This window comes from Pholis gunnellus (assembly GCF_910591455.1).
Source record: "Pholis gunnellus genome assembly, chromosome: 10".
Classification (NCBI taxonomy): domain Eukaryota; kingdom Metazoa; phylum Chordata; class Actinopteri; order Perciformes; family Pholidae; genus Pholis; species Pholis gunnellus.
Window position 1 is genome coordinate 19,419,950 of NC_136537.1, and position 14,016 is coordinate 19,433,965.

Here is a 14,016-nt window from a genome sequence, read left to right on the forward strand (position 1 = left end):
CGTGTGCAGCAAGCAGCAGACGCCATTTTGACTCTACTAACGTAACACCGCTGCTCTGCTCGGCATAATCCACTCACAGACTGACGCACACTAGATGCACACTGACGCACACTGCACACTGATTTTCGGCGTAAACGAGATGAAACTGGTACCGAATAAACAAACCGAAAGTCCACTTTCAGTTTACAAATATTTATATTTTCAGTATTTCGCCATGAAGCCCTTTCTTTTGCCTTAACGGGGGTAAACCGGCAGAACCGGAAACCCATTCACCGGCCGCGTGGTTGCGTCCTGTGTGTGTGACGCGTTGCAGTTGCCGTGGTAACAGAGGTCAGAATGTTGAATATATAAAAACATGCGCAACAAAAATTGTTTTAGAGTAATTATTTACGAAAGTACTGTACTTCATACAGTTTTAAAGTACTTAAGTATAACTATACTTCCACTGCACAAACATTCAGGGTGAAATATAGTGGCTTACTTTTGACTCTACTTTTTCTACTGTAGTAACTTTGAATATTTACACAAAACACATTATAATCATCTTATTAAATACACGATACATTGCCATATGAGGTAACAAACAGTATAGGCTATATCAAGCAATTAAAAGCTCCACCTCGACCACACACAACATGAAATACTACTTACACGTTCATGCATGAGTACAAATAATCAAACAATTATATATGTGGCCTATCAATACATAATCTGCTGCTGTTAATCAGCACCACTGTCACTTTAACATGCAATTGTGTCTGCAAACGCTGTTGTATAATTTAGAATTTATTATTCTTATTTTAGGTTATATATTTCTTATCTATTTCTGTTACTTTATTTATTTCTGTCCTTATCGATACAATATTTGATATTTTTACAAATTGATACTTTTACTTAAATAAATGATCTTAATACTTCCACTACATTACTTTAAGAAAGACATATTATGTCTTACTTAAAGTTTAAAATATATAAATAGCCTCTTTCTCTCTCACACACTCTCTTGCACAGGTTTTTAATTAAACAGATATAACGTTCATACTACGTTCAGTCCATTATCTAGAATTCTCATTTACTAGTAATAGAGTTCTTTCACAAATAGACTATAAATCTGTTGAATAGATTATTATTATAATATATTTTTATTATACTGTATATTCACTTATTATATCTGGAAATCCTTTTTGACTGCAGTAGATATCTGTAATAGAATATGTATTACTTCCAACACCTAACTGCATAATATTTGACTTGTCTTGAAGTAAAGCACACACAAACAGTACACATACACACACAGGTACACTATCATGTCAAACTGAATCACAATCTTTGACAATTTGGGTTCACCTGAATGAAAACACAGATCTAAAATATGCAGGGCCAACAACCACTTTAAGCCTTTAAGGGGTTTGTATGACCTTAAATCATAGACTCTGCAGTGTTAAAGGTTAATATTATTCCTGAGACCTCCTAATGATAGGTAGACTGACATATTTTATTTTTACTCTACTAAATAGCTGAACAATCTCCCAGTTCAGTTCAGTTCAGTTCAGAATATCTTAACAGTGTAATCGATGACACAGTGGTGTATTTACCAAATAAAGTGACTATTATTGGGAAATTAATGCAGTCTTTGACCAAAATGACAAGACAGAACATTTAAGTAATTATGTTGTGACAGTAATTGATTCAATTCAAGAAGCAAAGCTTAATACAAACATAAATAAAACGTACAGCTAAAGAATCATGAATCAAGGTTGAATTGGTCTCTGACCTGTTGCCAAACAGAAACATATTAATTATGTAATCTAATCGTGGTGTATGTTTTAAGTTATTTGTCAGTTTGGAGTTCAGAAGATTAAACACAATTTGCACCAAAACACATCCTTTAAAAATAGAGACCAAACTATTAAGTAAAGTAAGAAATGTAAAATAAAACAAAAATAATTCATGAGGAATTACACCTGTGTGTCCTGACCTTAAACTCTAGCCCATACAGGCCTAAATGCTTTTTTATTAAGAATTAACTTTGTATCTCAACTCTGTGAGATAGCTCAAGTGTGATATCGACTAAGATATATTTACTGTGTATGCTCTAAATGAATTAAAAGTGTCCTTGTGTTTGAACCTCTTAAATCCGCTCTGTCATATGATTATGTTGAGTGGAAGTGTTTGCTACGTTGTCGCTAATTCACGTCCACATGCATATGTTTTGTAATATTTCTGTAAAATTGTGCGCTGCAGTTCTTTACAAACCAAAAGGTTGAATCACGGTCCTCGTCTTTCACTTGCTTTTCACCGCAGGGGGAAGGACGTCGCTGCCACATGAGGGATGGAGAGGAATTTGCACCTGGGCCACTGTGAAGCAGGTGGCAGTGACTGTCAGCTCAGTGTAGGCCTACTCCAACATCAGGGTGTGATTGACAGCAAACCCCAACCGGACAGAAAGCTTTGGAGGGAAATTAAGCCTAATTGTTTTTGAAAAGAGGTTGAAGGCAGAAAGGCGAAGAGAGAGACAGCAGTTTGAAATATTCTGTCAGTTACTTCATTTCATTTCTCTGGTTGAATGAAACCTTATCGTCTAAATTGAGAACGCATTTTAACCCTTCAAGAACAAGGAATATAAAAAACCAAATGGATTAAAGACAAGTTAATTAAATCTTCAATTATCTTATCTTAAATATTAGGTTCAACTGTTCCACAAAAACGCACCAAAACTGAAAAAATACAAACAAAAAAACAAACATTTCTGGATCACTTTTGTGGTAGAATTATCAACATTTGAGACAATGACATTGAAAACGCCAATATTGTTGAACTGCGATATATTGAGGTATATCATACGGAGTTTTCAGTCTGCATTGCCTCGAAATATTGATGAATAACATTCATGGAAATAAGACATGTAGACTGTTACCATGTTTCTACAAAGATGTTTGTACATTGTGGTGCAAAGTAAACAATATTCAAACATGAAAACTGACCTGTGGACACGAATTTAAACGCATATCTGTCTCATTTTGTAACATTGATTTGATGGTTTATTAGACACGATCAGGTTGGTAACACGTTATAAGGTCTACAGAGGTTAAACAGTATCATCTGAAGTTACAGAGGGAGAAATATTATATTATTGATTTAAGCTACTCAAATAAATTAACATGTATTAACCGGTTGAATTATTGCATTTAAGGCTAACAAATAAAAAAAAAATTCCGCCTTTCAAAAAGTGTTCAGCCTCAGTAGCTCTTGTTAGCATGAATCTTGAATTGACCTCAATTAGATAAAAAATATAGTTTTAATAAAAGCTAATTCAGAAAAAGGCGTAGCCTATCAAAACCAACTCATATTTGAGGAAATAAGATTTTACGTTTTGTCAAGTGCACATTCTTTGCAGTTCTCTGTGGTCGCTCCGCCACAAAATGAAGAAGGCCTAATAGGCTACGTCTCCAAAGAGGACCCCGGCTGAAAGCAGTGTCTGGTAAGGAAACCATAACTCGGCTCTGTGCGTCAAATAACGTCTACGAAATGGCAATTTGATCTGGTCGATAACTGTTGACATTTTCTGCAAATGTATTAATTAATAAAATCCTACTGCTGAGTAAAAGTGAAGAGCAGACTGAATCCTTAACTCGGGAGCATCAAAAATACAATTTAAAAAAGAGCTCGTGGCCGTATAGTTTCAAAAGAAATAGAAAAATCAAATGACGATGTGTTGTTGGACAACATTTCTGTGGGGAAATCCATAGTCAGCAACTCCAGAGTTTCTTTTTTGTTCGAAATCACAATTCCCAAACTCCACGCTTTACTCTCGAAACGACAAAAAGGTTCACCAGAATCTAGAAAGTGCTACTTTTTGTGTAATTATATGGGCAGAATTATGTTACCTCTGCGTAACCTTCCTTAAAGTGTGGAATTTATTTAGTGGACGTAAAGGGGTGCAACAAAAAAAATCACATTCCGAGAAGTTTTTTCTTTTCTGGTAAAGCCTCAACGTGAAATACAGTCACATCCTAATTAATGACTACAATAAACATGTTTCCCACGCACACATCAGTTTTGCAAAAAAAAAAGAAATAACGGGGAGACGCTGTGATGGGGTGAATGCACACCGATGGGGGTGTTTGCATTTCAACGATCGCAGGTTGAAAGGAAAAACAGCCGCAATATGTCCCTATCAGATATCTCCACATGCAGGTATGAAAGGAAGTTATGTGGGACGGTCCACTCCTCAGTATCCCTCTCTGTCCCTTCAGAGCAGCAGCGTTGCCGCTGAAGAAAGCCTCGAGATGCTACCTGCATCAAGGAGATCAGATTTTAAAACATAGGCGCCGTCCGTGAGTAGGCTATGACGGTTTATACCATAGGGTTAACGAAGATGGGGCACTGATCCACCAAAAAACCTACACATATACCCGGGTGTTGGTGCGTAAAAGCGCAGTGCTGTCAGGGAATGCAGATGTTCCCACTTGTGTCCACATAAATGACACTTATGAGAACGTGTTGCTCTTTCATTGTCCATTATCAGCTTATAAGACACTTACACTTTCTTGGACATCTTTCTTCTGTATTTTCCCCTCACCTCACACATCAAACCTTTTGATGTTCCCGTTAGCAGCAGACTGTATAAGTGTCTGCGAGGGATGTAGGTATTCTTTTGGCCAAAGATGGATGGCTGATGTATGGCAGCTCCCCACTGACCCCGACTTAACATCCAAGCGGCTAGTGGAGACAGAATAACATACTCCCACAATACTTCAATTCCAGTATTAAGCCTACAATTAGGAAAGCGAGCTTAAAGTATTTTCCCTTTTGACACAAATATATTGTTTACGATCTGCCAACTGCGCAGTGACATGGGCCTCCTTAACCCCGGAATACTCCTTTCCTTGTGTTGACATGCAGCCCTAAAGGTAGCTGTCAGTTTGCCCTGTCCGGGAATCACAGAGCAATTCATCATTGTTTGACAGGTGTGTTTGGGAAGAAAGCCATGGTGGCCCAGATGACACCTAAGGGGTGTACAGTGAGTGTACAGCACGAACAGTATGGGGAACTTTAGTGTTAAAAGCTTAAGTTTCGATAATAATAAAGTTGTTAGAAAGTGCGCAGGACTCGTAGAGTTTCTACTTACTGCATATTTGACCTGTTTGCTCCCCAAATACAAAAAGCTGGCCTAAATCAACCGCTAATGAAAATGTAACTATTAGAGTTATTTATAAGCCATTTCAGTCGTATATGTCCTCCAATGTTTTTTATTTAAACCTCCAGATTCCTTTGCTCACAAAAGAGCGCAACACATCAAGTTTGTACATGAAAGAGGATTGTAAAAAACCCAGGTTGTAGTTGATGTATTTTTATTTTTCCCCTGTCACTGACTTGTCAAACTAAACTTAATTTGTAATACAGTGCATCATTAAATAGTAAATGTATTAGTTCTTATAATTGTTGTTCAAATCTGTCAGTAAAACGTCCCTGTTCCAACGTTACACTTAATAAAAACCTTAAAATGAAATTGCATCCAAATGAAAGTAATGCCTGATATGTTTTAATGGGTTTTTTCGATCTAAAACAGTCATTTTACACAAATAACACATGTACATTTCAATTAGTTGGCCTGTTTTATAGCCTGCTTCCTGCCACGAGATCACTTTTAGGCCAATAACACACGAGACCGCCTCCTCTCATCCCGACACTAAAATGCATTTTACATTGAAGTAATGTAAAGTATATAGCTCAAAAGTGCTGAAATATCTTACCTTTGCAAACACAGCAAGAAAAAAACAAAACACAACCTGTAACTGAGACAGTTATATGAAAAGTCAATGGAATATGCCTATTTCCAATCACTGCAGAGGTAGGAAGGCGCTTGTAAAATATAAACCAACATAAGGTGACATTTTCAGCCTGTTTAGGCCGCCGGTTCCCAAAGTGAGGTCCGGGGGGCTTCAGAGGTCCTTGAGGGTCTCCCGCGCAAAGAGAGGAATACTTCAAAGTGATTGCCTTGTCACTCCTCAGAGGTTAATATACTGACATTTTAAAAGAAGGTCCATTCTCCCTGCTCACCAACAGTATGATTTGATAGCATTAATCATAAGAAACGTCTTCTTCAACGGGGTTCCTCGGGACAGACTCGTATTAAATAAACGAATGAGTCGTTTGGAAGTATTTGAGGATGTGAAAACAGTTTGGGAACCCGTGGTCTGGCCTGGAGCAAGACGAGGAGGCAGATGAGCAGATTAGTCCCCTCGGGTCTCATCCTCTTGTTAGAAAATAAGTCTAGTTAGTTTGATTTCCTAGGAGCAAAATAATCAAACAAAAATGAATAAATACAGTCACAGAGTTCTCACTGATTCCCCGCACATGCAGAGAGTGTCCATGCAGGGAGGCAGTAGGCGTAGGGGTAATAGTAGGACGGCTGCAGGGAGAGCAGCGGGGGCCGCAGGATCTCTCCCGGGCTGTACTGTCTCTGGTCGTCCCGCACCAAAACTTTCACCGCCACCTTCTTGGCCGCCGGGGTCGACGCCATCAGGTCTGCGGCCATCTGGCGGCGTTTCGTCTTGTACCGGCGGTTCTGGAACCAGATCTTGACCTGAGTCTCTGTGAGTTTCAGGGAGGCCGCCAGGTCCGCCCGCTCTGGCCCGGACAGGTACCGCTGGTGGTTGAAGCGACGCTCCAGCTCGAAGACCTGCGCATGAGAGAAGGCGGCCCTGGAGCGCTTTTTCCGCTGTTTGGGCTGGTCTAGGCTCTTCTCGTCCAGGGTGCTGGAGTCTGGGAGAGGGAGACACGCAGATGGATGTTATTTAAATACAGCTGGAATCGCGCGTGCTGCATGGTTTAACATGAGATTGGTGCCTGTTTTTGGATGTGACAAAGGGAAAAACCTGAATTCATCTAAGTATGCACACTTTTACAAAAGTGTTTTTCAATTTTCTATTAAAGAAAGTCGTTAGAATTGACAGTTGAAAATGCTTGATCATGGTTTTTATTCAGGCCTAAACATCACAACTAATGTGCAGATGTTTATTTAGGACGTCCTGGAGTTTTTCCTTAACATAGGCTTCAATTAACCGCGTGAGTCTTGTCGTTTTTAACTTTTGTCCAAAGTTAAATAGGACCATTACAGACTTTATGAGCCAGGGTATCCATTAATAATCGCGCGTAAAACTAGAACAATCCGTGCGTAAAAGGTGCAGGAGAGATGCGGAGAGATTTTAAACTATGAAATATCGTATGCAAACAGGCCTGCTATCAGTCAACAACACAATCAGAGCACACAAGATTCTGCAAAACTGTACCAGAAGTATTAAACGGCAGCATTGACAGGGCACTTGGTTCTTGACAGGTCTGTTTTAGAGATACAGTTTATTCAAATCAAGGAGCCCCACTTTATTTTTACTTTGTGGACATTTGCATATTAGTCTTTCAGTCCTACTCACCCGTAGCATTATTGGGCTCACTGTCACTCTTTGCGTTTTCCGCAGCTGCAGACTCGTGGTCCGTCTCCTCCTGCAAACTTTCCTCCGGCACATCCGACACGTTGTCTCCGTCTTTCTCCGACTTGCATGCGGCCGGAGTCTTGCTGTCGTTGTCATCGCTGAGTCCCGAGTCCGAGTCGTAGCTTTTCTGGTCCGTCGGTTCACAAGCTTCCCCATCATCTCTCCGAGACCCGCCGTTCATCTCCCCAAATATTTTCCAGCACGCAGTCTTAGAGAAGCACATGTCCAAATCTGGCAAGTGTCGGCTGTCGTCCTTTTTATTCAGGATGGCTTGGATTGAGAAAGGCATCAGCGAGTTGCCACGAACGGCCATTTTCAAAAAAAAGAGAAGTTTGCTCGGTTCTTAAAGTTAAGTAATTAACCGGCCCGGATAGAGGATTCAATGTCAGTTCATCCGCATTTTAGGCTACTCCCTCCGTGGAGCACTGCTGTGGCTTATATGTTCCCCCCAGTGTTGGTTCCTGGTCGCATCCCAGCGGGAGAAGCCGTGGAAAGTTCTGCTACATCCGCAGGCTCGATGCTGCTCCTCCGCATAGCTCTGCCATCAGCCCGGGCTCGCTCCAGTCTCTGGCCCTTTTCACCCAATTTGTTTTTACCATCCACCCTCACCTGTGACACACAGGCACTCCTCGTCGCCTCCTATTGGCCCGGAGAGGAAGAAAGCCGTTTCACGATTGGCCACTGTAAACTACGTCATGCTGCTTTCAACCGGGTGGGAAAAAGTTAAATACATGTTGGTCGAAGTTTTTCACAGGAGGCTAAACTGACATGCAGGTTGCAACCACTCAACATATTTCACCCAAAGGTTCTTCCAGATCAGGAGGGCAGAGTGTATCTCATCTGCATGGCTGATATTTGAATGTCTTGTACATTGCGATTTAGGATTTAGGATTCATTTGGCTTAAGTGCCGAATGTTGTGTGCTGATGATGTTTAAAGTTAGTCAGAAAAGACAAAGTCTCATGCGTAAAAGTCTGAGATCAAGAAGCACATAATCGGCAGCAAAACCAGTCGAAAAGTAAAACGGGAAAGTCTTGTCTCCCATTTTCCGTCTATCACTTGAATGCAGCATCAGGACAATAAATTCGTAGGACATGTCATCTTTTTTTTTTGTTAACTTAACCCTTCACCATCCAAACAGGTCTGCTGGGAGTCCCGTGCGTAACCCGTAACATGACGGGTTTTAACATGTTGGGTACTGACCAACGTGTGACAGGTTTTGAACAATTTACTATTTCTATGTTTTTTTTAAACGTAAACATCATCGATGTCACTTCCTTGTCACTTCCTTGGCGGCCTGCATCATGGATCGCCATGACCAGGTAGGCCTCAGCTGGTGCACAAACCCAATTCTGCCTTTCTTTAAATATTAGTTAAAAAAGCAACCATTTGCTGTAACCTCCTGTTGTTGAAACTGTTTCATTAAACGAGGCAAATACATTTGATAACAGGTGAAAGGCTTGTGCAACGTTCCATAAATACAGGTTTTCAATGATATTATGTCTTTCAATATGAGAATATTTGACTTCATATAAATCGATTTGTAAATAAGAATGAATGCTCAGATTAATGCGTAAAAAGCTTGTTTGTTTTCTGTTACCTGCTTTTGATCCTCTGTTTACTATATATCTTTAAATCATAGAAATGGCGCACATGGACATTATTAAGTCTTATTTAGCTTTTTTCGTGTAGAACTCCGGATCGTGACCTCTGCCGTGTTTCACGGCGCCAGTCTACAGAGCGGACTTCACAGCGTTTCTGCTGTTTTTCATTAATTAACCATATATTAACCATATACCAATAACAATTGAAATGCTTCTTAACACTATATTTTGTAAAAAAGCGTTAAAATGATTTTAGGCCGCTATTATTTAGGCAAATTGATAATCTGTCTTAGTGTGGAGGCTTTGATGGATTCATTCCTTCATATTATATCCAACAGGCTCCTTAACTTTTATGTTTTATTCCTTATAATAGTGTTTTTATGGAATTGTTCCACCTGCTTTATCAGTAGTCATTTTATTTAACCAGCTATACTTAATAACCCCAGGCTAATATGACTGTTAATGATTTAATGTATTAATCAGAATCATTAATCAGAAGTATTAAGTTAAATTCATCAGGTCTAAAATAAATGATATAAATCATCCTGATGGCTTCAGTGCTGCATCGATAAAAGTGATGTTTAATAAAATAAGGCAATAAATAACACATTAACAACATAATTTAAATATGATAGGAGGCCTAATGATAATGATAGTAATAATTATAATAATCTTACTACTTCTGAACCTGTTCCACTGTTTATTTGTTTTTTAAATAAAACGTTACTGATAAACTGATAAGAAAACAATAATAAAATCGAAAACTAAAGAGAAGCTTCGTCAGTGCAGAAGATGATTGACACAGATTTTTATTTTGTTGTTTTGGCTCAGTTTAATTTGCATTAGTCTTTTGAGACTGAGTATTTTCTGCACGTGACCCGCTATGAATAAACCCACAGACTGAGCGCATAACAGCTGATTTTGAGAGAAACGACTTTGACTTTCAACCTAAATTACTTTTTAAATGTATATATTTTAATCTCTGAAGCTTTGTCATTATTCTTAGTCGCTTGAGGCCTAATTCATGTGGCGTTTGCTGGTAAAAGTCTATGAAAAGCGGATTAAATCAAATAAATGAATAATTTCTCTCCTCAATGTCACTTTATTTGTAACATTTATGCACCAACACAAGTGGTGCATAAATGATTAAGCTCATTAAGATCTCTGTAGTCCTCAACTTCATGCAAATGATAAAGAAAGTACATTTTAAAAATCGGCTACATGTCTCATAATATTAGTCCAACTTCAGTGCTGCTGTCACCTCGTGCAAACCCGTTTTGTGCATATATTATACCATCTAGTGGCCACTGAAAATACCTCTTCATCTTGACTTATTGACATCTTCCTTTGGGGTCAAAACACACTGAACTTCACTCTGTGCAATAGATCTTGCACAATTAATAATTTTATTAGGTTTTGGGACATTATTGAAATTATTTACTGCAACAAAGACAGATTCTTCTTTCTTTTCCTTTACTTATTTTAATCAACTAAACTCAGTCGGTTTAACTGTATGGTCCTGCTCAGTGGAAATGAATTGGATGAAATTATGTGGCATTGTCTCGGGCTGGATGTGACCTCGGGGATGAAAGCTTGGAGCACCACACAGTGAAAACACAACTAGGAAAAAGGAAAAGCACAAACCACTGACATGTCTGGATATTTTCACACACCCCTTTAGAAACTACTCATTCCTCCCCAAGGCCAATACACAAGTGGTACATCAAATCGTTTTTAAATTTTCATGTAGAGAGGTTTTTTTCTTCTTCTCTGTGTCCTTGCATGCGTTACTTTCATACTGTTGTCTTTTGTCCTAAAACCAGCCTCACTGACCCGTACACCGTCCGCTTTACCCTGAGAGAAAAAATGGAAAATAAATGCATCTGTCTGCCAATTCTCCAACAAAGTGAGTCAGTGTGCGCCTATCAATGTGATGTCAAGCAGAGCTCCACGGGTTACTCTGTGTTTTGGTAACCACACTGCGAGGAAGAGTAATAAGCAGTAAGTAGCTGTAAGTGGCAGGAAATGTAAACAGCAGCTTGGTTTTCATTCAGACAACTGCAGGAGCATTTAAAACAGATACACCGCTGGTTTGATGGGATTCACACTTAAAGTACAGTGAAAGTGATCATCTGAGCAATTGAAAACATATTTATTTACATATTTATTCATTTGAATAAGCTTCAAAAGCATATGAGGAAACTATAATATCTCTAAAGACAGTAACGTATAAGTAACTTGCACCAAATAGTTCTCATATTTCCTGTGATTTAATTCTGTAATTAATGTAACATTTAGTGGCATGTTGCATGCCAGAAGGTTATATTTGCCATTTATATGGGTGACAGTAATAAAAGCCAATTAATGTGCAGCATACTGATTATTAATTTAAGTCAAAATAGCTACAACATTAAAATACTACAATAATATTATAGTACAAGTTATGTATTCAAAATGCTTAGAAGTACAAACAAAACAACAAAATGTTCTTAAAGGATCAAAAGTACTCATTATGCAGAATGTCCGCTGTCAGTGTAAAATAGTATTCAGTATTATTATAGAACTTTTACAATACGCAGTACTTAAATGTTGTAGTCAGTTGAGGTGGAGCTAATTTAATACTGTTCTATCTAAAATGATCCTAACATTTTATAAACTGATGTTTTTTCTAATGTGAGATTTTCATTTAAACTAACGTTTAAATCACTATCTGTTGCTGAAGGAGGTAACACAATGTGATTGAGCTTACAGCCCACTCAGGATATATTGGCAGTATATAAACTGAGTGTCTGTGGCGACATTCACAGAACAAAAGCTCTGTTACAGTTGTTCTCCATTGTAAACACATGAAAATGGAACTTTGCACACACTTCTGAAAACTTGAAGCTCATGTAGCAACAACAAGACTCCAGACTGCTAAACTCTCGGCACAATTCTTTTGTTTTCAGTCAAACATCAATTTTAAATCCACCAGGACTGAAATGTTAAGGATTGACACTTTGAGTGGACTAGAGACTTTGATTTATTGGAGTGAACAGTTGCATTCTGGACATGCAAATATTTTGATTATAATTCATGGATTACAGTATTAGTAGGACAAGTAATAGAAGTACTTTTAAAAGTAGAAAAAGGTCATTTTGTTGCAGTGATTCCTGATTTATAGTCTTTTTTTTTATTTATGTCAAATTAAACAATATACAATAAACAAAGGAAAGATACATAAACAGTAGAGCTTTGGCTAAGGATTATTTAGATTTTTTCAATTTTTAAAAATTAATTCTCATTTAGTCTTTAGTATTTTTTGATAATAGTTGATCAAATGGCCATTACATGATCCCAGAGCCCCAGAGGTCCTCAAATGTCCAAACCCCAAACATTCTATTTACAATATTATAAAACGGGACATCTTCATATTTGAGGAGCTGGAACCTGTGGATTTATCATATTTTTGCTTAATAAATGACCTAAATTAATTTATGTATGAACATAACTTGAGGAACAATCAAATAATTATTTCTGCACTGATATTGGGTTAACCAAAAAGACACTTTTCTGTTTGTATAAACTTGTTTGTTTACAGTCAACATGAAGCTGAACCTGGTTTGGTGTTGTTGGACCAGACGTCTCCCTCTGCTGGTGAGGACGAGAAGCTGCCGTCATTGAAAGATGAGATGATCACGACATAATAGCCCTGCCGGGAAGAAGGTATATTTTCTCTTCTTTTTTCTGTCCACAATGACACCATTCCCTTATACCCCCAGACTCGTTGTCTGCTCTCCTCCAGTTTAACACCGGGGTGAAAATCCCACCACCTTTCCAGTAAAGAAATACACTTTAATGGCACATTAAGACTATTACGTTTGCTCCTCCACCCACCGCCACCACCAGCTCCTCTTTTTCCTGCCACTTCTTGTAGCTGTAATCTGGTGTTTGAAATAAGAAATCACGCCTGATGCAGCAACATACCAGTCGCTGGGGTAACGTCTCTGTTTCCCCTCCTCTCTCCTGGGTCTGTTCATGACAGGTCTTGATTTTTTTTCTTCTTCTTCTTGCGTGCTGGTATGAAGAAGGAGGCTCACAGCACGCCATGCAACCCCCCCTCCCCCCTAACTCTTATGTGAGAATAGCTGCCAAATTGTATTCAGATGGAGCAATGCATGAGAGGGCACTGCCAAGAGTCATTTGCAGTAAATACTCCCAAAATGCCCTCTAGATTTCTCACCAAATATCAGATCCACCATGATAGCACCCTTAATCAACCTCAACATTGGAAAGTGGAAGGAATATAGGGGGGGCGGGGGGGGGGTTACTGCCAGCTTTAAGTATGCTTTTAGTCGCCTAAGTTACAATTGAACCCTCTCTCCGAAAGAAAAATTATCCTCGCATGCGATGGAGCACTAAATGGAAGAGCCCTTGGGACAGAACACTTAATACAGTAAATTGAAGCAAGAGACGAGCGAGGAGAAGTTCCTGCGTCTCTTGGAAGCTATTCAAAACATCTCAGCAATGGTTGCATTACTGCAGACACAGGAGCAGAAGTGTGTGTGTGTGTGTGTGTGTGTGTGTGTGTGGGGGGGGGGGGGGGGGGGGGGGGGGGGGGGGGGGGGGGGGGGGGATAGCCCGCTGTTACAGTCCAATTAATGTGTGTAGATAGCGCAGACGTGATTTATAGTTTATTTGTCGGCTCTGCTGTGCTGACAAACGAGCTTCCAGACGCCTCTGGCACGCAACAGGTAATGCGTGCAGCTCAAGCACATCATGAAAGGCGTCTCAGGTCCCGAAGAGGCTTTGGCTGCCTGCTCAGGTCTCTGTGACCGGTTCCCCTTTCTCCTCCACTCACGCCTAAATGAAGACGTCCTTCAAAGCAGCGGGTTTCGTGTCACATGTTAAATACCACTTTTTTTTTTTTGAACATCG

At 39.2% G+C, this 14,016-nt stretch overlaps 1 protein-coding gene across 1 annotated transcript; it reads right to left on the reverse strand.

The window, feature by feature from the left end:
- Positions 1–6,180: 6,180 nt before the first annotated feature.
- nkx3-2 (NK3 homeobox 2) lies at positions 6,181–7,947 on the reverse strand. The gene is made up of 2 exons (XM_079167890.1): positions 7,437–7,947; positions 6,181–6,768 (listed from the first exon to the last, which is right to left on the reverse strand). Exons 1-2 carry the CDS (start codon positions 7,807–7,809, stop codon positions 6,344–6,346), a joined length of 798 nt encoding a protein of 265 aa, XP_079024016.1. The 5' UTR covers positions 7,810–7,947; the 3' UTR covers positions 6,181–6,343.
- Between the last annotated feature and the right edge of the window lie 6,069 nt (positions 7,948–14,016).